Below are 23,523 nucleotides of genomic sequence, written 5' to 3'. Positions count from 1 at the left end.
GTTGTGTGGCAATGTTCTCGACCGCCTCTCTCGCGGCTTTGATACTATCCGGAGTAGCCATCGCGCAAAGGACGGGGTCAATCCGCTTCTTGAGCCGAATGAAGACGAACCGAGGAGCGGAAGTGTGATAGAGGTCCAGGACGGGTTGAAAACTTCAGAGGAAACCAAGGGGCTTTTACTGTGGAGGAAAGCACCTACAGGCAAGTTACAAAGCTTCCTGCCTACGGTCTACCCCTCATCGACAGGTTTCTGAAAAGAAAGGAGGCTATCCAACGGAAACTTTTGCAAGTACCCCTTAAGTTTACTTGCTGAGATTTATAATTCAGATAGTTTGAGTTGGACAAGCGACCTCTGGCGAATTATCACCTTGCATATGCGGGAGGCCAACAATCGCATCAACCAACCCAACAGGCATCAGCGCCAACAGGAAGAATCGGATGTGCTCTGATTTGGTATCTCCCTCGGTTGTCTCAGTTTCACACATGCAAAAGCACCCCCTTTTAGTCATATCGATGAGGGTGATGAAATGCGAGTTCAGCGTCACTATGAAGGATTGGTTCACAGCATGAGCAGGGGGATGGCGGCAATCACCGCTCCAGCCTCAATCGGGCCATACAGCCCAACCCGATAAGCAACATCTAGAAACTCAACACCGTAGCCTTGAGCCTATCTACAACTTCCTATCTCTATGTAGGCGTAAACATTTCCAAAAGGGGAAGAAGAAGCGTGAGTAGCAAAGCATGATGAATCAGGTAGGTGGGCACAGCGGCCCTACGAGGATAATGAGGTGGTTATGAGCACTCTGATATAGGCACCAAAAGACCCCTACTGTTCCAGGGAAACTAACCGTGAATTTGATCCAGAAGCCAGTTCAACTATGATATCTGGGAAGCACGGAACCTCACCTTGGCCGTCGTCAATCTCCTGATTCAACAATGAGTTTTCAGCCTTCAACAAGACCTACCCAGCAAAACCATCCTTCCTCTTCAGCTACTTGCTCACAGATGAATACCACACAGCCGCAGAACAAGGTCGTATGAAGCTTAAATCACTGACCAAATTAACACGGATATGCCCCTCAAGTCTACCGTTCGTTCTAAGCGAGCATAAACTTGCTGGAACAACGACACCTTTGCCTCTCGTACCAACAATCCATCTTTAAGACCCTATGAGAGAGTCCCTTCAAGGTTGGCTCCTGACGACATTACCTAGAGGCAGCGATCGATATAATATTTATAAAGATCTACAGCGGCACCTACACGGCAAGTAGATATGTGCCAGCAACCGGGGACAATCACCATAAACGGTTATCAACGGTCCAGTATGGGCGAAAAGGGTATCAAACTAGACTTGACCACAAAAGGCACACTCTAAGCCCATCTTCTAGACCCCTCGAGTCCCTTGATGGCCAGCTATGGCTCCTGCCAAGTCTGGAACTTAGCCGACGCCGCAACGTCTCAAAAAATGGACATCTAAGCGACCTCAAAAGGGAAAGTTGACTCTGAAAACCCACTCTCCAATGAGACCGTTGAGATATTCGCCGCCCCCTTACGAACTGGAACGCCAAGACGTTAAAGTAAGAAAAGTCTCGGCCCACCCCTTCTGACATTGACAGCCTCATGTCTCACAGAATCCCCTTCTCATTATACGGTTTCTAACCTCCAGTACAACCATCATCAGACGTCATGGCTGAAGAGATGTTGGAGTTCTTTCGAACATACCCGACATGTCACACGGAAAGACAGAGCATCCAAGGCACACAAGTTGAAGTTATCGCCAGATCTTTTACCGGCCTTCTTAGCTTGAATTTGCTATGATACAAATCGGCTTCGCCACTGCTTGGGCTTTGGACCCCATCTCGTCTTCCTCCCACTGTCTCGTTCTTCTGTGCTCTGCTCCATAAATTCTGGGCAAGAGTCAACAAACGTTTCCCAAACCAAACCTAAGCGCGGCCATGAAGACATGGTTCATTCGGCCCGCCCCTTTATGTTCCGTTGTTTATATGTAAAGTGCTTTGGGGTATCTGTTGGTACACAAAAAACAGTGTGACAAAGGAGAGAGAACCAGAAAAAAAAGTAGGTATAATAAAAGCAGTGTGTGTATGCGGCGGTCGTTCTTTTTAGCCCCCTCCGAAGGGGGAAGAGTCGATGCCGTCGCCGATTGGGATGGAACCTTTTCCCTGTCTTTCTCAAAGGCCCTCCCATGGAAAACAAAAGAAAACGCCGTGGTTCCGACTTATCCCAAACCTGGACTGATTCCCCCGTGCCATGCAAGAAAAGTAAAATGTTTTGTAAGGAAAACTGTGTGTTCCGTGAGTGGTGATGTTGTGCGATGCCGCCGCAACGTCCAGGCCGCGACGGTGAGATCCGGTCTGCTTCGTAGATTATGGTGTTGTGTTGTACTTCTTTTCGTCCGCAGGCAGCTCGATGCCGCTATCGCGGTCCTGCGGATTGCTCCAGTGGGGCGACAGACTCCTCGGGGAATCTAACGGACTACTCGGTAATGAGGTTGTGAACTCATCCTTCTGCCCCTTCTCTCCATCTTCGTTCTCTTCAAGGTATGCCGGGCGGAGCACACGTGGTGGTAGCTCCACGTCGCTAGGGCGGACGTTGTACTCGAGGGCCTTCTTGCCTTCCTTGATAAGCTCCTCCGTCCAGTTCAAGCATCTCTTGATGCTCACGTTGATCTTTTGGCTGTCGACGAGCAATTCCCTATGTTTCGAGAGATCCAATTGCAAGCGCTTCTCATCTCGAGTCCGGCGGCGCAGGTCTCGTTCCGGATCCTCCTTGGGACTTGATATTGACATGGAATCCGTCTCGGAAAGCTCTGATGACTCAAACATGGAATCGTCCATATTTTCCTCGGCCTCTTCCTCGCTGAGATCCGACAAGTCCAGTCCTTCAATGCCTAGGCCTGCAGGAGTGGAGTCGGCGGAAGTCATCCGGCTCGACCCGCCCGAAGGAGGGACGGACAGACGCCCGGACCTTGATAGCCTCTTGTACCTCCTGAGTTCTGCCGTCTGCTTCCGTAGCTGTTTTTCCAGCGACCTGTTGATCGCCTCGAGAGACGCATTGGTGATTTCAAGATCCTGAACCTTGCGTTCTCTTCTCGCGTTGAGAACCATGTCGTTTAAGGGGTCTCCGTGCGATGACTTGGTCGGGCTGTGAAGGTCCTCGAGGTCGTTATCCTCATCAGCCGAGTCCTCCTCTTCCTCTTCCTCCAGATCGTCTGCTGCCTGTATTATTGACGCAATCGTGATCGGCTGTTGCGCGAAGAAACTCGGCACTGTCGGAGACGGCAATTCGGAGGGCGTCGATGTTTGTGAAGCCATGAATCTGGACATGATCATAGCATCTGTCGCTGGTGCCTCTGATCCAACCTGACTTGCCACCTGTGAGAGCGTGTCGGTACTCGTCCTACGCTTATGTGACGGCGGCGCGAGCGGCGGAGGGCTAGTCATGTGGGCTCGGCCAACAGTGTGAGGCGGCATGCTATTGCTCTTGACTAATGGTGCGGACGTCGGAGGTTGGGATGGCTTGTTTGGCGATATCGGTCGCTGGGCCATAGCGAAGCCACTCGCCGATCCTGCTGATGTCCTATGCAGCTTGCTCGACGCCGAAGTGACTGATCCCGTCATTGATGCTGCGGATGAGGGCCGGAAGCCAGGCTGTAAATTCGGAGCACCATTGGCGTAGAAGAACTTGCTCGACGGCGGCTCCGGCACCGGCGCCAGCTGCGGAGAGAGGGACGGCGCAAGCGACGGCGCCAGGACAGGTGTGAAACCAATACCGGGTGATGTAGGCCTGTTCTTTTCGACAGCACCACCGTTGGCGTACATGAAAGTCGAGTTTCGCTGCTGAGGAGCTAGAGGTCTGGGCTGGGCTTTGAGAGGCTGAGCTTTCGGTTGGGAAGCTTGCGATGGTTTTGCCTCGCTGGCGTAGAAAAACTTGGAATCGTTTGCATCGTTCCTGCTGCTTACGCTTGAAGGCGGGCTGAAGGTGACGACCTGTCGTCTCGGAGGCTCGAGTGTCGGCTGGCGATCCCATTCGTTCCTGTCCGGATCCGGAGTGCCATTCGGGGTTGTGTTGGTACTACTCACACGGCTCTGGCGACTGCCTGTGCGAGGTGTGATGTTATTCGCAGCGAGGAAAGGCGCAGGGCTCGTGAGGTCGTCCCTCGCACCTCCGCCATTTATGTGCGGTTGTGTGTGGTGATTTGTGGTGTTGTTACTTGTGTTGTCGTTGCGGCGACGACCCATGGGGGTGACGACCGGGGGTGAAGGTTTCGCAGCGACTTTCGGGGTCAGAGGAGCTCGACCGATTGCCTTTGCGCTGAGGGAAGGCATCGCCGGTTGACGAGAGGTCGTGCTGCCCCCTTTCTCGTAGGGGGGCATGGTGGGTGTGGAGGTAGCGGAAGCGGATGCTGGTGATGTGCCGGCTGTGGGCGACGGGGTAGGCGAAGGCTTCGCTCGCGCGGCGTTTGCAGGTCGAGAGGGGTTCAGGACATTTTGGTCTCGTGTGCGGAGGGGTGTGCGCAAGCTGGAGGACAGGGCAGGCGGCTGTCGTCTCGAGGTTGAGGATGGCGTCAACGTTGGGGTTGTTGTGGGCTGTGGTGCTGGTGTTGTTGTCGGCGTTGAAGAAGTGGTGGTGGTGGGAGGTGAAGGTGACGATGTTGTGTTTGGGCAGGCTGTGGTGGTGGTTGTTTTGGTGGTGCTGGCACTGGTGGCAGCAGCTGTGATGCGTCGGGGCCCGTTTATCGTTGGTGGGCCAGTGGCAGCAGCGGTAAGTGGCCGTGGTGGTGGGCGTGTGCTGGTGGTACTAGTAGGAGTGGCAGCAGTACCAGTAGCAGCAGTGGTAGGGGTGGGCGAGCGATCGACGGCGGCGGGATTGGTGTTATTAGTCGATGTGGGATTATTTGTGGTTCGGAGCTGGGCCGCCGTGTGTTTGCGGTCGACAGCGACGGCGGCGGGCGACGATGTTGCGGAGGTTGGAGCAGCAGAGGCACCAGGGCCAGAGGAACCCGAGGGAGCAGCCGATGGACGGGATGATGTCGTTGTCGTCGTCCCAGGTGGTCTGGAAGAGTTGGATGATGGACGATGAGCAGATGCGGCGGGGTTGATGCGGGTGGCGGGTGAGATGGATGGCCTGATGTTTCTCCTAGTTCGGGACGAGTCGGGCGTCTGCTTTCCCTGCTGAACGACGAGATGTTTTTGGTGGTTTGGGTGAAGCTTATTGTTGTTTCCCTGCTGCTGGGGACGCTTGGTATTGGTAGTGGTGGTGTGTGGGTGAGTGCCTTTCAGTGGCGGCGATGACAATGAATCGCCGGCGTGCCTTGGTGAAGGTGAGGGAGACGGAGCCGAGGGAGCAGTCGAAAGATTGTTGTTGCTCCTCCTGCTGTTGTTGCTGGTGTCGCTACCACCGCCGCCGCCAACGCCCACGGAGGAGAGCGCTCGCATTTTCTGAAGGGGCAGCACCTAACCGTGGCTGCGGGTACGTACCTGCAGGTGCGGGTGTGCGGGTGCGTTGCAGATGCTGGTGCTAAAGGTGAGGAAGTACCTCCACCAGGGAGCGCTGCGAAAAGGAGGTGGTGGTTCGGGGAAAGGTACTTGATTGTGGTGCTCGAGACATTGGACGAAAGACCTCTGTGCTGGGAAGTCCCTGGCGGTGCTTGGCTTCGTCCCTGGCCGTCTGTGTCTCTCGTGCAAGTCCTAGAGTCTTTCTCTCCCGGTGTCCACCCCTGGTCCGGGCTGTCCCTTGGAAATTCTGGAAATAAACCTGAAGAAGGGGGGTTCTGCGCAAGGCCAATCTTGTCTGCGGTGTGTGCAGTGGGGTTGTTTTTGAGGGGGTCCCTTTTCGAAGTCAAGGTTGGGCGAGGGTTGTCGAAGAGCCTTTAATTCCGGTACGAGGCACGAATCCACGATGCGGTGTGTGTCGAATATCGCTACCGTTTCTGATGTCTATTTTTCGGCTTTCGTATGCTGTTTTCGTGCGTGGCCCGGCGGTGGGAGAATTCCGTCGGTCAGAGTTGCTCGGTGTGGATAGGAGGGCCAGAGAATGAGGTTGTCGTTTGCCTGTCTCTGTCTCTGCCTCTCTTTCTTGGTTCATGTGTGTTGTGGTTGTGTGTCTTTGCGCCTTGTTTCGTACCAGATGATTTTCAAACGAATAGACTCGATGTCAAACGTCGTTGCGATTGAAACATGCGTTCGTGATCAACAGGAGCAATGCCGGATGTGAGACATGTGCCGTCAGGTGCTCAAGCCTAGAACAAGAGTAGACGCGTTCAGGTTAGAAAGAAGACGCGGGAATGGAGGTGAGGGGGGAAGAAGGAGGCGCGAGTTGAAGAATGAATGTCATTCAAAAGGGTAAGGCAAAGAGCAGAGACAAGGAACCATATGATGCCTGTCCGGAACGAGACGATAATTACGAGAGATGCAGAAATGCAAAATGACATCGTTATTCTTCATCGTTGACACTGCCGGAAGAACCCAGCTCGGACTCGCCTCGATTTGGTATCCGTAGAACAACGGGAAACACAGGAACCACGTTCACGACCACGGCCCACGCTTCTATTATTGTGCGCGTCTTGCCCACTTCAACCTGTGGTGCTGTAGTATAGAGACTGTGTGTGTTGTGGTTATTCCTGCATCCATTGACCATGCATTCGTGCTCCTCCTATCGCCATCCTTCCCCATCATTCATCTCGATTGGCATTTGTTTATTCATGCGTTGCGGCTTCAACACAACGGCATCCTGCACAAAAGACGACCATCAAACTCCACCAACCCTGCCTTGTCTGCCTCGGCACCCAGTCCCTGTAGGTTGTGATCGGTGAGGATTCGAGCAACAGGCAGGGCAAGGCGTGGAGGGGCGGCCAGTAAGTTCCCCTAGTCTGCAAATGGTGAGTGGTTAGCGGGACCCGGCGGCGGTGACATGTCACCTTTCGATCTTCTATGCTTTTTTCCCTTTTTTCTCCTCCCCTCTCCTCTACTCCGTAGGCTCTTGGTGTGGTGGTATGGGTGTCTTGTTATTTTTGTTTTGGTTGGCGTCGGGGTCCGGGTGGTTCCATCTCGTTTATTTTCTTTTTTTCTTTCTACCCGTCAGCCCGTGTCCCGGGGGTCTGGCTGGTTGCCCGGCTCAAATCACCTTAGCGTCGAGTACGTACCCTTTCTGCACCGCTTACCTCATCATCCTCTTTTCCCTCTTGCAGCCTGCACCTGAATAGCGCACCTCTTCACTACTGTACCCGTAGCGCGTCATACTACTGAACAGCCTGGAAAGACTCGAACCCCGCCAGTGAACCCCGTGCTCCCCTTGTCGCTTAGCAGCCCGCGAGCTAAAGCTTGCACCACTCAGCGGCCTCGGAAAGCCCAAGTCAATGTTGCACCCGCTGCAAGCTGACAAAGATTTCCCATCTTGCGCAGAACCTCAAGCGAAAGAGACACAACCACAACCGCAGCTTCCCATAGCATTCAGCTGCAACCTCAACTACGCTTCAACGTTCGCTACCTTCTCCTTTCTTTCAACCTCTCTTTTCCCAACCCATCACCCCCGTCGTGGCCAACGGCCCATCACCGGGTTGTAATCATGGGCTATATCGGCGTCTCTCTCATTCTCGCCTCCTTCGTCTGGGTCATCGTCGCCCCTCCGCCATGGATACACCCCTTCATGCCGCCCTTCCTCCTCGCCTGGCGAAACGACACAAAGCTCCTACCGCCTTCCTCGCGGTCAAAGTCCTCTTCTCCTCCACCGCCAAGCGACCAACATGAGTCAAAGACGACGGCCTCATCGACAACCACCACGAACGGGCACGCCCCCGAGCCCTCCACCAAGGAACAGCCGCGCGATACCCCTCCCCCGCCAACGCTCAACCTCCCTGATGACCCCGTCGCCGCACCCGCACCGGCACCGCGCAACACCGCGACCGCCGTCTCTATGCCTCCTCCTCCTCCGCCAGTCATCCGCCGCTCCTCCCCGAGCCCTTCCACTCCCGCGCCGCCCACGGTAACCGAGCCAGAAGCCGAAGAACAAACAACACCAAAGGCAACCCCAGCCGCTCCTACCGCTTCCGTACCCTCGTTCACTCTCGAAGAACCCTCAAAGGCAATGGCACCGCCCTCCCTTGGCGCATCGCTCTCTTCGCCATCAGGATCCTCTCTCGGCAAAGGAAGCATGCCGCCCCCTCCTCCGCCATCAACGACCTCAACCAACATGATGCCGCCACCAGCCCCAACACCCCGCGGCCCAGTCCCTCCCCGCCTAGCCGCCTTCCCAGCAGTGAACTCCCCCCAACGCGCCCGCGGCCCCGTACCGAACCGCGGTCCGGCACCCGGAAGTTCTTCCCTCGGCTCCTCCCTCGCGCCGCCGCCAACCCACTCCGCAAAGGCTCCGAAACCAACGCGCAAAGTCATCCTTACGCCGGGTCACTCCCCGCTCGACTGGGCGCGCATCTCAGGCCCCAACGCAGACTTGCGCAACCTACCGCCCTCGACGCCCTACCTCAAAGTCACGCCCTCGATGTTGAAAAAGATGACGGGCAGGAAGGGCAAGGATGCGTGGATGGCGTTGGGTGGGAGAGTGTATAACATTACGCCGTATCTACCGTACCACCCGGCTGGCGAGCCCGAGTTACTGCGCGGCGCGGGGCGTGATGGGACGAAGTTGTTTGGGGAGATTCACCCCTGGGTGAACTACGAGACCATGCTCTCCGCGTGTCTCGTGGGGTTGTTGGTGGATGAGGAAGAGGGCTCGAAGCCGAGCGCGATGGACGAGATGGACTGATGTACATGGTATGGTTTTCAATTTCACATAAGCAATGGCACCGAGAGGCACATATAAGCAAGATGCGGCAGTAGACGCCTGTATTTCAACAGGTCGAGCCTGCATGCAGAATACGGATAGAGAGATACCCCTAACAATAGAAGCAGCGCCCGTCGCGAATGCAAGTCATACATCATCATTACCACTCCCTCCCTGTGCCCCGTCAACGCCGCCGGCCAAACTTGAACTTGAGCTCATCTTCGCTGTCGTCACTATCCGCAACTTCAATAACTTTCCGCGCGGCTCTCGGCTTCTTCGCCGGCGGCTCCTTGGCAGGTTCCGGCGCGGCCCTCTTCCCGCGAGTCTGTCTCGTCGACTGGCTCTGCGTGGTATTCTGTGACTGCGTCGTTGTCGTCGCGCGCGTACTCCTCGACCGTGACGCCGGCGTTGATTCAGGTTCGGGCTCTGGCTCTGGCTGTGGTGCGGGCTCAGCTTGGGTATCGGGTATATCGTCATCTTCACTGTCATCGCTTAGGACTACACGGTGTTGTCGCGATGCCGGCCGGGATGCAGGCGGCGGTGGTGGCGGGGGAGCGGGCTCGTCCTGGGCTGTGCCGCTCTTCTGGCTCTCGTTGCCCTTCTTCTTGCGCTGAGTGTCGTCCTCTAGCCAGTAATCATCTCCTATGCCAAAATCCTTGGGCTTGACTTGCGTCAGGGACACAATGACCTTTTGAGGTGGCCGCCCCGTGAGTTCACCTCGCGGCTTGAAGCGCTTGAAGTTCTTCCTCCCGTTCCACCGTGGATCCCACCTGCCATTCTCATCGTCTTTATCGTGACTTCTGTTGGCTGGTGGTTGCCGTAGAGGCATCTCCTCGACGATATGCAACCGGCGGATTTGCTCCAGGTCAACATCGTCAGGCAAATTGGCTAAATCTTCCTTCTCTGCCTTGAGGCGAGCCTCCATCGCTTCTCTCTGCTGACGGGCAACGTCTAGAACGTCAATCTCCTTCTTCACCTTCTTGACCTTGGGAGCGGGCTTTGGCTCCGGTTCCGCGGGCTCGGGTGATTCGTTTCGCGGGACAGGCTCTTCTCCGGCGGCGATCCTTCGCCTTTTGACTGCGGCAGCTGTCGGGATAATATCCTCAATGTCATCGTCCTGTGTTGCAGGGCGTTTCCTTTGGGATCGTCTGTTCGTATCTGGCGATGGATCGGCTACCTCGTTTGGTGCATGTGCGTCTTGAGACACGAATAATCCCTCGTCCTCAGCGTCGGCCTCGACCGATTTGCTCTCGGCCACGGGAGGGGCGAAGGCGTCGTCATCGTCATCATCCGCGTCAAATCCAGCAAAGCGTCTCGTCGGTGCCCTTCGCACCCGATTTCTGGTAGCAGCAGGCTTAGGCTTGGGCGCAGACTCTTGAAGCGTATTCTGTGACGTAGCCGGCTGATCTATATCCATTGAATTGGAGTCAACTCTTGCCACCTCTTCTTGCGGTGCTGTGCTTGCCGGACCCTGCGTCGGGTCCATCTCCAAAGGCCGGCGCAATATGCTGGCATCTTTGATGAGGATGGCCTCGAGGAACTCGTTTTGTTCGATGGGTCTATGATCAAGTCGAAGAGAGACCTGGGTGAAAAAGTCGGCATACCAGTCAACAGCGTCGCCTTTGTTCGGTACGAAGCGGACAACTACGACACCTCGCCCTTCGCTACCGTCGTCGAATGAACCGAGGCCTTTCTCGCCAGCTTCCGTTTTAACGTAGAGAACAAAATCGTCTACTGTTGTTGACTTTGGATCAACCTTTGTGTATAGAGCCTTGCCCTTGCCGTTGGTGATAGGCGCCAGAAGATTGTCAAACTGCCCCTTGTCGTAGAAAATAAAGGTGTACCCCTCAAAGATTTCCAAGCGGGCCTCGTCTGGCGCATATGCGGATGGGGGCCTTTCGACAGGCTCCCCACCGCGAGGAGGCAGATGTTTCAACGGATCTGGCCAATTGCCATCAAAGTCCGTTTCCAAAGCAGAGGAGGCAGTGATATCGTCATCTTCTGGGGGTGTCGCGGCGGCAACAATGGCATCCACGAAGGAGTCTGCAACAATGTACCTTCCGTTGATCAGCGCCTGCAATCCCTTGGAAGTGTTGCGCTTCTTTGTGACAACATGTGTCGTATGCTGAATGTTGTAATCCGCCAACAACTTCACGTCAAGCTGCTCAAGGTCGACACGCAGTCGCGAAAAGGGGTCGGACTGCATTTCTCGGCTCGAGAAGCTGAACGTGAGCGCCACAGGTTGCCAGGTCAAGCTAGAAGACCGTCAGCAGGCTTTCCACATCTTCGAAAAACAAGACCCTTACCGGAACAAGTCAGGGCAGCCACCCATCTTAATCTCTGCCGAAGCTGCGGCCACGACATGCTTCTCGCCCTTGTATTTATGTCCGTCTACGGTCGTCCCAGTCTTGGTGCCCAAGTCTTCGATTGTGACGGTCGATCGACGGGAGAGGTGTTGCTAGGAAGACATTCAGCTATTGCACTAGCCAATCGTATTGCGCCTACGTACGCTGTCGCCATCGGATACATTGTCGACCTCGATGGTCAGATGTTTGCGCGAGATGGTCTTGTGAGAGATGGCCAGTTGTCCGGCTGCAGACCGTCAGTGAAGTTCGTGCAAGTTTGTCGCCCAGTCATAGCCCATACGTTCCGAGTCCGTTCGGCCGAAGAGATATCGTTTGCCTGGCCGGAGCCAAAGCCGTCGCCCTGGACATCAATCGCGTCAGCATCTCGCACAATTAGTGGGGTAGATTAAGATGTACCTTCGAAGACATTGCCGTCAGTCTCGAATAGCCACATTGCGACCTGACTACGGAGGAAAGCGCCGCGGACTGGCGCGCGGTTCGGGTGCTGGCTTCGAAGCCTAGAAGTTTGCGCAATGCGACGGGATTGAGTTGGGCTAGAGGATGGGTGAAGGTCGTGTGCCCACACGCGTTCCGTCGCGGGAAAGTGACGCCGGATCACGTGTCCACTTTCAGGCAACCACCAAACCCCCTTTGAGCCTCTATTTCCGTCTTCCCAATATCAGTCAAATACCCCTTGCATGCATTTGAGATCAATCCCAAGGATTGGGAATTGTTTTAGATGAAATTTGGCTCATCGAGTGTGGATCAAGGCTTGACGACATCACCAATAGACCAAGGTCACGCGGGTATCAAGTCTGGTTACCAATGTGATGGGGTCCTTAAAGTTACCAGATCTTCCTCTTCTTATACATCTACATCATCTTGCGAATATTATTGCTTGGATTTGGCGCCTGTCACCATGGCTGTTGAATCGCCATCGCTGACCATGATACCCAGGATCCAACAGTTAACGAGGAAGAATCCTACAGATGACGCGAATAAGCCCGGGAAGAAAGTGCTAACGCCCAAGAACTCCAGATTGAAGCCCTGCTGTAACCAGGCAGCTTGGGACACGATCCACAGGCCCAAAGCAGTAGCCCCTAGCTTCGGATTCTTGAGGAACGTTGAGCCAGGGAGGTAAATGGGCAGGAAGACCATATACCACAGGAAATACTGCTTGAATGTCAGCCGCAGTTCGTGAGACTTATTGAATGATAGCATGATCTTACCTGGCTCGTACAGACTTTGTTGAAGGTCACGAAAGCAAAGGTCTGAGCCATCATCGAAGTTGCAAGGTCCTTCTTTGCTAAGATGAACGGAATGAGCACTGTCGACAGTAGGATCTGTGGGAGAAAGGCGACAGATTCTATGCGGATGGTAGCTGTGGACGGGAAAGCAGACGTCAGATACAATAGTACGTTGTAAGGACTGAAGTTGTGCCTGTGGTCGATCCTGGTGACATGGTGGAAGTAAGTGTGCACCAAGAATGGCGTGCCATAGCTAGCAGATGGTTAGCACTGTCCCGAGTGGCTAGCCATTTGGATTCTTACATGGAATACATGGCAATGTTGAGTCCCATGAAGGTCGCGAGACTGACGACGGCCAGCTTGACTCTCTCAGCATTGACAAACTTGACCAAGGCTTCGCCAATAGTCTGCGTCTGGGCGGAACCTGCCCCCTTTCGGCCGAGCATCTCCTCATCCATCCACCACACAATTGCCGGCGCATAGATGAAAGGATAGATCTTGAAGTGGACTCCGAAGCCAAGCAACAGCCCAGCCAGCGTCGTGCGTCTTTCGAGCACAGCCCAAAGCAGCGCCATGACCAACACACCCAAGAGTCCCTCCGAGCTCCCACGGGTGCTGATCGTTGCGACCATGGGATTCAGCAGCCAGATACTGGCAAACTTCAGTGCTCTCCCCATCTCCACGCCACGTCTCTCGAGAATGCGCACAATCAGAAACCCGGCCAGCAAGTCAGCGACCGCAAAAACGACCTTGCCGAATGAGAACCATCCTTGCCACGCTGTAGGCACAAGCATCCAGGCCAAAAGTGGCGTGTAGCGGTAAGTTTCGCGGTCGTAGGGTGAGCGCCCTTGAGCAGTGAAGCGAGCCGCATCGGTGAAGACCAGATAGTCAATATCGGTGTACTTGACGGCGGAGTTAGCATCCTGCCATAGGCCGTAGTATAACATCGCCACACGGAGGAGCGCAGCGGCGCCGAAGAGCGGCACGGGCCGGAAGAACGCGTCGAGGCCGGCCATGCTGGAATATGAATCGGGTGAGATGTGTCTCGCCGCAGAATTGTCGGCTATCTAATCAGACAGTATTATTCGAGCGGAGTTACCCAAAAGGCCATTGAACATGCCCTGAAAGAAACAATGCGCTGGAGCGAATGTGAGTTTCGGGGGTTGAAGCTTCAAATCCCCATGTTGCCATGATGGGAAATTTGAGTGACGTGGGCAAAACCAGCCAGCCCCTGGACACTGAAGCCCAGATGGGTGTGCTGGGCCCACACCCCGGGTGCTCCACCTGCCGACCCCACTAAATTCAATTCTGACCCTGCACGACCTCACACCAACATCACTCCAAGTCACTGACTTCATCGACGGCCTCACTTTTTCCCGACCTCGCAGCTCACCAACACCGTCTAATTGTTGCAGTAATTCAGGATGTCTAAGCGCGACCGGGATGGCAACATGCGGACTCATGAGCCCAAACAGAAGCCGGCTGCGCCCGAGTCTCAATTCACCCCCATGTTCATGAAATTCCGCGATGAGCTAGACCAGCACCACGATCGGAGGGAGCGCATTGTCAAGGCATCCAGAGATGTCACCGCGTTGAGCAAGAAGATGTGAGCATTCAATTATTCTTCTGAAAGGGGCTTGGCTAACAAGGATGCAGTATTTTCACCTGCCAAAGGTGACTCCCACCGATCTCACTTTATTCTCATGCCATCTACTAATACTGGGCCAGAGTCAATAAGTTGGGCGACCTTCCAAACTTCGCCAACAAGGAGATTGAAACGCGCATGAGCGAGATTCAGAAGCATCTCACCGCCATTGAGAACGACATCCAAGGCGTCAACCGCTACCGCTATGCTCACTCTCTCCGCTGCCTAGAGGAGCTCGTTGAGGCCCTTTCCTTCTCCCACTACCTCCGAAACCAGACCCTCATCAGCGAGGAAGAGACAGCAGCGGCAGTCCCAGCCAATGTCTCAATCACCGAAAACGACTACATGTTTGGTCTCTTTGACCTTTTTGGCGAGATGATGCGTTTCGCTACGGTGACTACTGCCCAGACCGGCCAGCTCGCCGGCATCGAGGGCCGCAACATTCTGATGGATATTCATGAGCTGAGCAGCTGCTTCGAGATTCTTCCAGAGATTCCGACAAGAGACTTCAGGGGCAAGATGGAGGTTATGCGACAGTCGGTGCGCAAGGTGGAGAAGCTGGGGTACGGCTTGGCAATCCGGGGAACGGAACGGCCAAAGGGCTGGTTGCCTGACATGAAGGAGGACTTTGATCCGTCTTCACTGGAATAGGGCTGTTGGTGGGAGAAAATATGGATGCCAGACAAAGGGCGTACTATGTTTCGGAATTGTCAAAGAAAGTCGACTTCCAGATGAAAGAATCATGCTTCAGTAGAGAGTATTGATAACATCATGTCCCACCAAGACACGGTCAGCCGGGGTCACCTTCCCTGGAGGGTGCCTAGTTTTCACTTCACTCCATGCCTCCTTGGATCATTCTTGAAGGCAGTCGAGGAACCTAGCAGAGACAAGATTTTCGAGGTTTCTTCAACTTGCAGCAAGTTATGCTGCCTTCCTTCCCTCAACTGTACCTCGCTCATTTCCCATTTCCTAATCTCTATTCCCTCATCCTGGACTTGACTCTTCGTCTGGCCTGATATTCATCCTAACTCTTCCTTCCACCGCTGCTCAGACTTATCTGGGGATCAGACAAATGCAACCTCTCGGGTCCTTTGCTTTTTCCCCCAGACGACATATTATCACCTACTTGCACCTTTAAGTTGTCGCCTACTCCTGCGCTTCCCGCGGGGAGAAGCACCATGGAGGTCGCAGGTCTTGTCATTGGTGCGTTTGGAGTCCTTCCATTAGCGAAGGAATGCCTTCAACTTGTGAATAAACATATTGGCCCTTCGAAGCATAACACCACAGAACTGGAGCGTCTCTCCGGCTGGCTCGACGACATCATCCAGACCATTGCGATCCTTCACCCTCTTCTAAAATCGGTTGACGCAGGCGGACAGCCATTGCACGCAATACATACCGAAGGGTTAGGAGACATCTTGACCCGATGTCGCCAGGCACTTGTCATCTTGAATGAACGTCTTTCTGGGAAGAACTTCGTCAAAAAGTGGTTCAAAGGGGCAACGTTTGACCAGAAACTTGAGACGCACATACAAGCGATTCGAGATGCGAAGGCCAAACTCATGCTGGTGGCACAGGCAAATCAGCAGTATGTACACCTTGCAATCTCTGTTCGGCGAATTCGAATGTTGCTAATTTTTGATAGGTTCGTCATCCAGGAGACGAAACAGTATCTCGAACAGATTGGCAAAACAATGGACGAAGTCCACGGCACACTAGGCGAACTGGGTCAAGCCGTCGAGAATCTTCGTGATGATTCTCGCAGTACAGCTGAAGGCATCCGCGATCAACTCCAACGCAAAGCGGAAGCGGAAGACAGACGGGTGGTTCTTGATTGGGTTTCAACTCGGACATTCGTGCTGGAACAGACCGACTTACTCAATTTGAGATACGAGGGAACCGGAACCTGGTTTTTGGAGTGCCGGAATTTCAAGACTTGGTCATCTTACACTGGGTCCGAGGAAAGGTACAGGATTCTTTTCTGCCTTGGTGGGATGGGAGCTGGAAAGACCATCATCACGGCGACAGTGGTCGATTACCTTCGCAGCAAATACCGAGGCCGTAGTGACATTGCTTTGGCGTATGTGTACTGTGACTACAAGAATCGGTCATTGGACACTTCAGCGACTCTTTTACGATCTATCCTGAGGCAAATCGTTGAAGCCTTGCCTTCCTCACCTACCGAGTTCAATAAGATGCACGAACGCAAGGATCCACTTCCCTCGACGGTCGTCAAGAAATTATTAAGAGACACAATCAAGATGATTCCGAGCTGCATCATAGTCATAGATGCAATAGATGAATTGGAAGTCTTTGTATCGAACGAGCGTGCAAGCATGTTGGACATCATTGACGACCTACGGCGCCAGCCAAACGTCAAACTCTTCCTCACTTCAAGACCCATAAGCACCATCAGCTACCAATTCAAACCTACGAATTCCCTGATACAAGAAGTCCGTGCGGAGATCCAGGACTTGGAAACCTATTTGGGCCAACGCATCCAGAAGCTGTCACCACTTCTTCGAAGACACTTAGAACTTCAAAAGAAAGTCAAAGATGCCATCATTGGCATTGTCGACGGGATGTGAGTAGTCCATTTTCCACACTCACATTAAGCTCATGAAAACTTGAGTGGACGGGATTGCTGACCATGTCTGTGAACCAGGTTTCTTCTAGCCCATCTATTCGTGGACACTTTCAGGGACGACCTCACCGTTGCAGCTGTCAACAGACGCTTGACTGAATTACAAAGAGATGCACACATTGCGCAGTCGACCCCGAACAGCGGCGACGACTGGAAGCATCGGTTGCTCTGCAAAGCCTATGACAACGTCTTGGATAGAATTAAAACGCAAGAGCACGATAGCGTAGCGATGAAGGCTCTCATGTGGATCACATACGCCAAAAGACCCCTGAAGGTTCCCGAGCTTGTGGAAGCTATCGCAGCCGGCTTGCACCATGAACGACTAGCGAAAGACAACATGTATGAGAGAGAAGATATCGTGCCCGCATGTGGAGGATTAGTCGTTGTCGATGAAACATCTGGCGTGGTTCGCTTGAGCCATTACTCAGCACAGGAATACTTCGAAAAGACCTGTTTTCCAGAGGCCCATTACGAGATCAGTGGCGTGTGTGCTGCCTACCTGATTCTCTATGAACGTCCCGATTGTCAATCAGGACTCGGCCCTTCTTCCTTCAACCGAGTAAGTGCAGCCCACGAACGAACCACTTACGAAGGGTGCGATGACAATATACACGGGCTGGAAAACGTGGCAGAACTTCTGGAATACGCCCGAGATAACTGGTCTAAGCATGTTCACCAATCCCAAGCCACAATGCTCCATGGAAAAGTTCAGGAGCTACTCGCAATGAGGTCTTATGCCGAGAGTCTGGCCGGTTTCGACGCTCACGATGAAGCAAGTCCCCTACATGTGGCAGCGGCTCTGGGTATCGACATTGCCGTGGCGCAAATTATTTCCGAAAACAAAGATACAGTTCATATCAAAGACGCCAAACACCAAACGCCGCTATGTTACGCGCTGCTGCATGGCCACGAAAGTACAGTCCGCACGCTTCTTGCAGGAGGTGCAAGATCAGATGCATCATTCAGCTTGGACAAAACAGGCCCTAGGCTGCCGATGTCTATGCCGTTGGTAACGACAATGAGGATCCCCAGTGCCCGGTTATTCCACATCCTTTTGGACACTTCTCAAGCTTATCACAACTGGCGGGCCCTAAGTGGGAAATTGCTGATAGAGGCTTGTTTCTTTGGGCACATCTCCTTCGTGTCGGCTCTTCTCAGCCGGGGGGTAGATCCCAACTGCATCGAAGAGATACATTGCGGGGAGACAATTAGCCCATTACTAATCGCTGCATGTGCTGACACAGGCACCCCTGATATTGTACAAGAGCTACTGTCTGATGAACGCATTGAAGTTGATCTGCAGGTTGGATTTGCGTGTACCCCACGAACTGTTCTTTCCCACGCCGTGGAGCGCAATCTCGAGGCCATCGTCGAACGACTCCTAGCTGGAAAAGCTCGAGTATATGACAAACTGCCTCGGAAAGTGTCCAAGAACAAACGCTTTCCAAGCACGTCTCACTTGGACGCTCTTGACGGTGCTGTGGTACAGGGAAACCCGCATATCATGGAAATGGTTTTTCAACAAGCACCGGACTTTGACTTCAAGTCAAGTAAAGGGCGGTACCTTACTTGCACAGCTGCTTACTTCGCCTCCCTGAATGGTCTCAGATTTCTGCTTGATAATGGAGTAGAGGTTGACGGCGCAGACACGACCGGAAAGACACCGCTGTTCTACACGATGAAGGGACTGAAATCATACAATTCTGATGCGACATGCAACGATCCCGATGCGGCAGGCGACGATTACAAGAAGACGTATAAGTGGTTTTTAAGGATGAATGATACTCCCAGCGAGCAGACGATGTTCGAACGAGCTCGGGAGAGTGCGCAACTACTGATTCAGAATGGGGCACGAATCGACCTCGGCGACAAGCATGGACGCACCGCCTTATCATACGCTGTTCATAAGCCAGAATACGCAAGGCTGTGTCTTCAACTGCAGGCAAGCGTGAATTCCAAAGACTTTATAGGAAGAACACCTCTTTCCCATGCTTCCCAAGTCCGTGGAAATGAGCCAGTTGTTGAGATGCTCCTCGGACATGGGGCCGACCCGACGTCGAAGGATATTGTGGGAAGAACGCCGCTGTGGTTCGCTGTTCAAGCTCAATCTTCGGGTAACGTCCGTCTCCTCATAAGCTCCTGCAAAGATTCATCTTTGATAGTTTCCAAAGATATCTTTGGAAAGAACCCCATCACCATGTCACTTGCAGATGTCATTGGTACCGATTGCGTCCCTTCATACTTTGAAGAATTGCTTTGTTTCAATGCAGATTCATCAGAGGGTCCAAAGATTCTTGATCAACCGATGCTTCTAGCGGCCAAATACGGCCAAAAGAAAATCTACGAGAAGCTTCTAGAGAAGGCTGACTCCATCGGCTACCATGTACCCCTCCAACTCGACTCTTTTGCCCGAGGTATGCTAGAACAGGATCGCGCTTGGGCAATAATTTGTTCATTATGCTGTCGGCCAATCCTAACGGATGTGAGCTTCCAGTCCTGTGACAAATGCAACATCCGCGTATGCTCAACGTGTCGCGAACGGGGAAACGATACGATACAGCCTTGCGACTTGCCTCGTAAGCATCACAGATTGATGGAGGAAATGGTTGGGAAGGGCCCGGTTAGGCTGAAAATACCACGTAAAAGCCGCAAGAGGCTCTCAAAGTTGTACAAAAGTGGTCATAATAGCGATCATCCTAGCGGTCGGGAGGGTACGCTTGATTGGGTATTTGAGAGTTACGAGGCGATGAAGACAGCACATCTCATGAGAAACAGAGACTTAGAGATTAGAAATTTGGAGGTGCCGGTCATTACTCTCTAGACTGATAGGAAGAAGGCAGTGAGTTACTATCACAGCGCGACCAAGAGCTTTCAAAGGCAAGTGGAAGATGAGGATTCCTACATACGAAACCTAACTAGCTACGTCATGAATCTTCGAAAGAAACTTGATTCACAAATATAATTCCCCTGTCGTTCTTTAATGCACAGGCGTAACCCAATCTTGAATGTTGACCACTTGCACCATATCGACCATCAGAAATTAGGCCGATGCACATCGACTCACAGAGCCAGATCTTCTTTAGGCCTCAAGCGGTCTGGGAACCTCCAAGCGAAGAGCACCGTGACGAGATACATAAGAAGGGAGTCGAAAACGTAAAGTGTCCACTCGTGAGAAAGAGAGTACCCCGTATATCCCTGAGCGAACTCGACAACTCTGAAGATTGATCGAACCATGATAAGCAGACTGACGGCATAAAGCATGTAAAGACTCTGTTCCCATGGGATCAGGCCGTCCAGGGAGTCGGGAGTGGGTGCTTGTCTCATTCTGCGGTGGAAGACGACGGCGATAGCACAGAAGAGGCCAAACATGATGATCTGGACAACAAGGCCGATGATGACGATTCTCTCACCCCAAGTCGCGAGACCGGGCTTTTGGATCACCATCATGCCCGAAGCGCCTCCCTGAATTAGGAAAGAAACCAGATCTCCAAGGACAAACGTCTTCGTCAATTTGGCGGGTCGGATCATCGAATATTTCTCGGCGTGGATACTCGTGATAATTCGACCGAGGATCATGTAGATTGAGGCGGCAAAGAGGACGGGTGCGATGATGATGAACATGTTCTGAATGGCGAACGTCATGATTCTGTCGGTCTTGTCGTGGGCGCTAGCGCGTGCTCCATATCCTATGACTTCGACTTACTGGGCGTCAGTACACCGAGGTTTGTCAAGAGTCATTGCGCAACTTACAGAGGCATCCTACTGCAAAGACGATGCAGAAGCGAGCACGAGTCCTCCAGATCTTCCAGCTGATGTAGAGGAAAGACAAGAGAAATAGAATGAGAAATAGGATCGCCGCAGGTTTGCTCGGGACGTAGCGCCAAAGGTAGGCTCCTCCTTTGGTTGGCTTAACTCCTGGCACTGGCGCGAAGTACCCATCCGTAGACATGGCTGCAGGCTAATGAGCGTCTGGTGATTCGGATAAGAATGTACGAAAAAGTACAAAGAATTTCGGCAAGAATGGCGAGCAAAGTTGAGAGAGACTGCCGTCAGAAAGGACTGTCTGGGAATTCGAGAAAGCAAAGAAATGGACGGGTATATGTACGCTGAGGAGCAAACGAAGTCGTCCACATTGTAAAGACATGCCAGTACCTAAAAGAATATTCCGAGCTCCACAAAGTCTAGACAGATCTAAGCCTCATCAGCTCCGTGTTTGCACATTTTCTTTTACTCTATGCCAGGCCGTGAATGCTCGGATAGAGGTGCAGTTGAACGGGTTCGGATTGCTTGAGGTGTGGGGCATACGGACCCGAGTCGGGTGGTAAAGAATACGCGGAACAAAGCACGAACCCGAGCAGCCTACCCGAGGGTTTGTAGCTCGGGTCGATAACGCGCATACGCTCATATTGACATTTCAATGAAATCTCTCCCCTAAAAAAATCTCTTATCATAATGCAGCCTTGCCTTTTTCAAACGCGTGAGCAGTGTGAAGGGAAGAACAGCAAAACCGCTGCCAACATGAAGCAACCTGGCTGAGAAAACACGCGTCGCTATTTCTTGATGCCGGAGACTTCCACGGTCTGCTCTATCGCAGCACTTGCAAATTTTTACCTCCAAAATGAGGCTAAGAGCATCGAATTACCATAATCTGTGTCAAGATGTGATACTTATGCTGACGATCTGAATCTCCAGGTCAATTAATGGCATCAGCAGCATCTAGATCGTTACTTCTCCTCCAGTGTAGATCGGCGAAAACGAAGAGGATACATAATACTGAGCCTTTTCATTCTCTTCCAAGAGAAATAAATCCGGAGATCTTCAAACAGATCATGGGCATTACAGACACCCATTGCACAAGAGGTTATGTGCATGAATGAGTCCACTGATTGAGAGTTCGAGATCTGAAAAGAACCAGACTTTTGCCTTGTAGTCGGTGCAAAAAAACTCAGATACTGATAAACTTCCTACGAAGTACATGATTTGAGACTCAAATATGACATCCTCAAAGATTGACATTGTTTCCGAGACTACATGAGTTTTGACCAGTGTCGTTCTAAGCGTCGGAGTGGGTAGGAAAGTCCCCATTGATTTGCCCCAGGGGCTCCCTCCACTACTTGACTATTTGAGGAGTCTGACCGAACATCATTGTTTTCAGCGTTGTGATATATTGAAATGTCAAAGACTCTTGACTGGCTTGGTGGTCTATTTGGACATTCACAGCCTGGAACCATAAATGTACAGACGAGGCAAGGGCAGTCTGGAACTTCACGACACAATACCTAGGCTGCTGTACATTGAATAGAACATACGCTACTGCGGTAAGTGTTGTATGGCGAAATGGTCAATCGATTGATGATTAAATCGTCCTTGAGACGTTCGTTATCGTTGGTTGAAATTGTCGGAGATTAGCTATATCGGATGGAAATGCAAGCAGCAAGGGAGCTAATGCAGACCTGTAGGTAGGACCCTATCGAAGAGGTTGAGAGCCGGCGAGCCGTTCAGTGTTTGCCACTCCGAAGCCTGCACGAGATAGCCGAGGAGAACCCCGCATCACGAATGTAAGCCCACCAAAGAGGGATCCATCTGTCGACTCTGCATGCTCATCTCAACAATAGCAAATTTCGAGCGAGAGAACATTCTGCGAGGATGATTGATATCACTGTTACTGGAACCCATCGAGAGGTGAGTGATACTCCTGACTACTTTTGATGTGGCTGAGAAGCTCACATGACCTCCGTGTCAACGCAGATTGGCTTTGCTGTAGGTCATCAGGCTGCAAAGCAAGTTGCTGGGTCAATTGCCTTCTACCGTTATTTTTTCAAAGACTTCAGCGGCTTAGAGTGGTCCACGGTACAGGCGAAGACCCGAGAGTTTGTGCCACACCTCAAAGCCAAGTTTCCCTCATACTATGAAGAGATCGAAGGGATAGCGGAAGGTGCTGCCGTGGATGTTCTCGATGTTGTTGCATTGAACATACGAAGCGAGATCGCTTTTGGTCTCTTCGAAACGGAACCGACAAGACCCACGTCAAATGGATCAGTCGAAATGGCAGTAGACGGATGCACTGCACTAGGCTGGAAGACTCCTGGAGGGTCCACATTCCTCTCACAGAACTGGGACTGGAAGAACGAACAGAAACCAAATCTGATCATCGTTCGCGCTAAGCCGCATGGCGGGCCCGGCATCGATCTGCCAGCTTTCCAAATGATCACTGAAGCAGGCATCATTGGGAAGATTGGATTCAACGAGCACGGTGTGGGATGTCTCCTTAATGGGATCCGCGCTAAGGGCGTCAACTCAGAACGTATGCCAACCCACTTTGCTCTGCGGACCATTCTGGAATCCAGGTCAAAAAGAGAGGCCCTGGAAAAGATAAAGAGCGTGGGATTAGCTGGAAGCAGTCACATTCTTCTCGGCGACCACTCAGGCCCAACTGGCCTCGAGTGCACCAGCATTGGGTTCAGGGAGCTGCCGGCTGATGAGAATGGCCGTGTTGTTCATGCCAATAACTTGATATTGGATCATGATGGCGTTCTTGAGCCACTCTGGCTTGTAGATTCGCCGAAACGTACCGCCCGTATGAGGGAGCTAGCAACGCTAGATGTTGGCCAAAACGCCGGCTTTAAGTCCTTGCTAGAGCTGTTCAAGGATGAACAAAACTTCCCAAGCTCCATCAACCGGAAGCAAGTCGAAAAGAATGATTCTGGCACTCTTTTCAACGTAGTGTTTGATCTCACCGAAAGAAAGGGAATTATTTCCATTGGTCGGACGACGGAGATTGAGGAGCAGATCGAAATTGGATTCTGATCTCGTATTCTGGAAGTGCTGTAAATCAAGTTATAGGGCC

At 52.6% G+C, this 23,523-nt stretch overlaps 8 protein-coding genes across 8 annotated transcripts; 4 read left to right on the top strand and 4 right to left on the bottom strand.

The window, feature by feature from the left end:
* Window positions 1–1,775: 1,775 nt before the first annotated feature.
* Window positions 1,776–6,401, bottom strand: HER10_EVM0005198 (uncharacterized protein). Its single transcript, XM_035474821.1, has one exon. It carries the CDS (start codon window positions 5,453–5,455, stop codon window positions 2,384–2,386), a length of 3,072 nt encoding a protein of 1,023 aa, XP_035337187.1. The 5' UTR covers window positions 5,456–6,401; the 3' UTR covers window positions 1,776–2,383.
* A 266-nt stretch (window positions 6,402–6,667) lies between these two features.
* HER10_EVM0006249 (FHA domain-containing protein) lies at window positions 6,668–11,699 on the bottom strand. Its single transcript, XM_035475840.1, has 5 exons — window positions 11,558–11,699; window positions 11,442–11,501; window positions 11,305–11,387; window positions 11,102–11,253; window positions 6,668–11,050 (listed from the first exon to the last, which is right to left on the bottom strand). The coding sequence occupies exons 1-5, from the start codon at window positions 11,592–11,594 to the stop codon at window positions 8,980–8,982; spliced, it is 2,403 nt and encodes an 800-aa protein (XP_035337272.1). The 5' UTR covers window positions 11,595–11,699; the 3' UTR covers window positions 6,668–8,979.
* On the top strand, window positions 7,584–8,777 carry HER10_EVM0001485 (uncharacterized protein; the record flags this gene model as incomplete). Its single annotated transcript, XM_035471230.1, has 2 exons — window positions 7,584–8,000; window positions 8,040–8,777. The coding sequence occupies 2 exons, from the start codon at window positions 7,584–7,586 to the stop codon at window positions 8,775–8,777; spliced, it is 1,155 nt and encodes a 384-aa protein (XP_035336900.1).
* A 130-nt stretch (window positions 11,700–11,829) lies between the features above and the next one.
* Window positions 11,830–13,574, bottom strand: HER10_EVM0011854 (mannosyltransferase). Its single transcript, XM_035481270.1, has 3 exons — window positions 12,691–13,574; window positions 12,370–12,640; window positions 11,830–12,313 (listed from the first exon to the last, which is right to left on the bottom strand). The coding sequence occupies exons 1-3, from the start codon at window positions 13,401–13,403 to the stop codon at window positions 12,032–12,034; spliced, it is 1,266 nt and encodes a 421-aa protein (XP_035337746.1). The 5' UTR covers window positions 13,404–13,574; the 3' UTR covers window positions 11,830–12,031.
* Window positions 13,575–13,739: 165 nt separating this feature from the next.
* HER10_EVM0009112 (translin family protein) lies at window positions 13,740–14,713 on the top strand. The gene is made up of 3 exons (XM_035478611.1): window positions 13,740–13,993; window positions 14,044–14,061; window positions 14,116–14,713. Exons 1-3 carry the CDS (start codon window positions 13,812–13,814, stop codon window positions 14,681–14,683), a joined length of 768 nt encoding a protein of 255 aa, XP_035337511.1. The 5' UTR covers window positions 13,740–13,811; the 3' UTR covers window positions 14,684–14,713.
* A 1,013-nt stretch (window positions 14,714–15,726) lies between these two features.
* Window positions 15,727–19,270, top strand: HER10_EVM0010685 (AGC/PKA protein kinase; the record flags this gene model as incomplete). Its single annotated transcript, XM_035480137.1, has 3 exons — window positions 15,727–16,616; window positions 16,734–19,090; window positions 19,266–19,270. 3 exons carry the CDS (start codon window positions 15,727–15,729, stop codon window positions 19,268–19,270), a joined length of 3,252 nt encoding a protein of 1,083 aa, XP_035337645.1.
* Window positions 19,271–19,736: 466 nt separating this feature from the next.
* Window positions 19,737–20,625, bottom strand: HER10_EVM0005479 (RTM1; the record flags this gene model as incomplete). The annotated part of the gene is made up of 2 exons (XM_035475094.1): window positions 19,737–20,374; window positions 20,427–20,625. 2 exons carry the CDS (start codon window positions 20,623–20,625, stop codon window positions 19,737–19,739), a joined length of 837 nt encoding a protein of 278 aa, XP_035337209.1.
* A 1,697-nt stretch (window positions 20,626–22,322) lies between these two features.
* On the top strand, window positions 22,323–23,483 carry HER10_EVM0003504 (isopenicillin-N N-acyltransferase; the record flags this gene model as incomplete). The annotated part of the gene is made up of 2 exons (XM_035473179.1): window positions 22,323–22,358; window positions 22,425–23,483. 2 exons carry the CDS (start codon window positions 22,323–22,325, stop codon window positions 23,481–23,483), a joined length of 1,095 nt encoding a protein of 364 aa, XP_035337062.1.
* Window positions 23,484–23,523: the final 40 nt, after the last annotated feature.

Source organism: Colletotrichum scovillei, assembly GCF_011075155.1.
Source record: "Colletotrichum scovillei strain TJNH1 chromosome Unknown Contig00002, whole genome shotgun sequence".
NCBI classification, from domain to species: domain Eukaryota; kingdom Fungi; phylum Ascomycota; class Sordariomycetes; order Glomerellales; family Glomerellaceae; genus Colletotrichum; species Colletotrichum scovillei.
The sequence above is the reverse complement of the archived record's forward strand: the minus strand, read 5'-3'. Positions and strand labels throughout refer to the sequence as shown.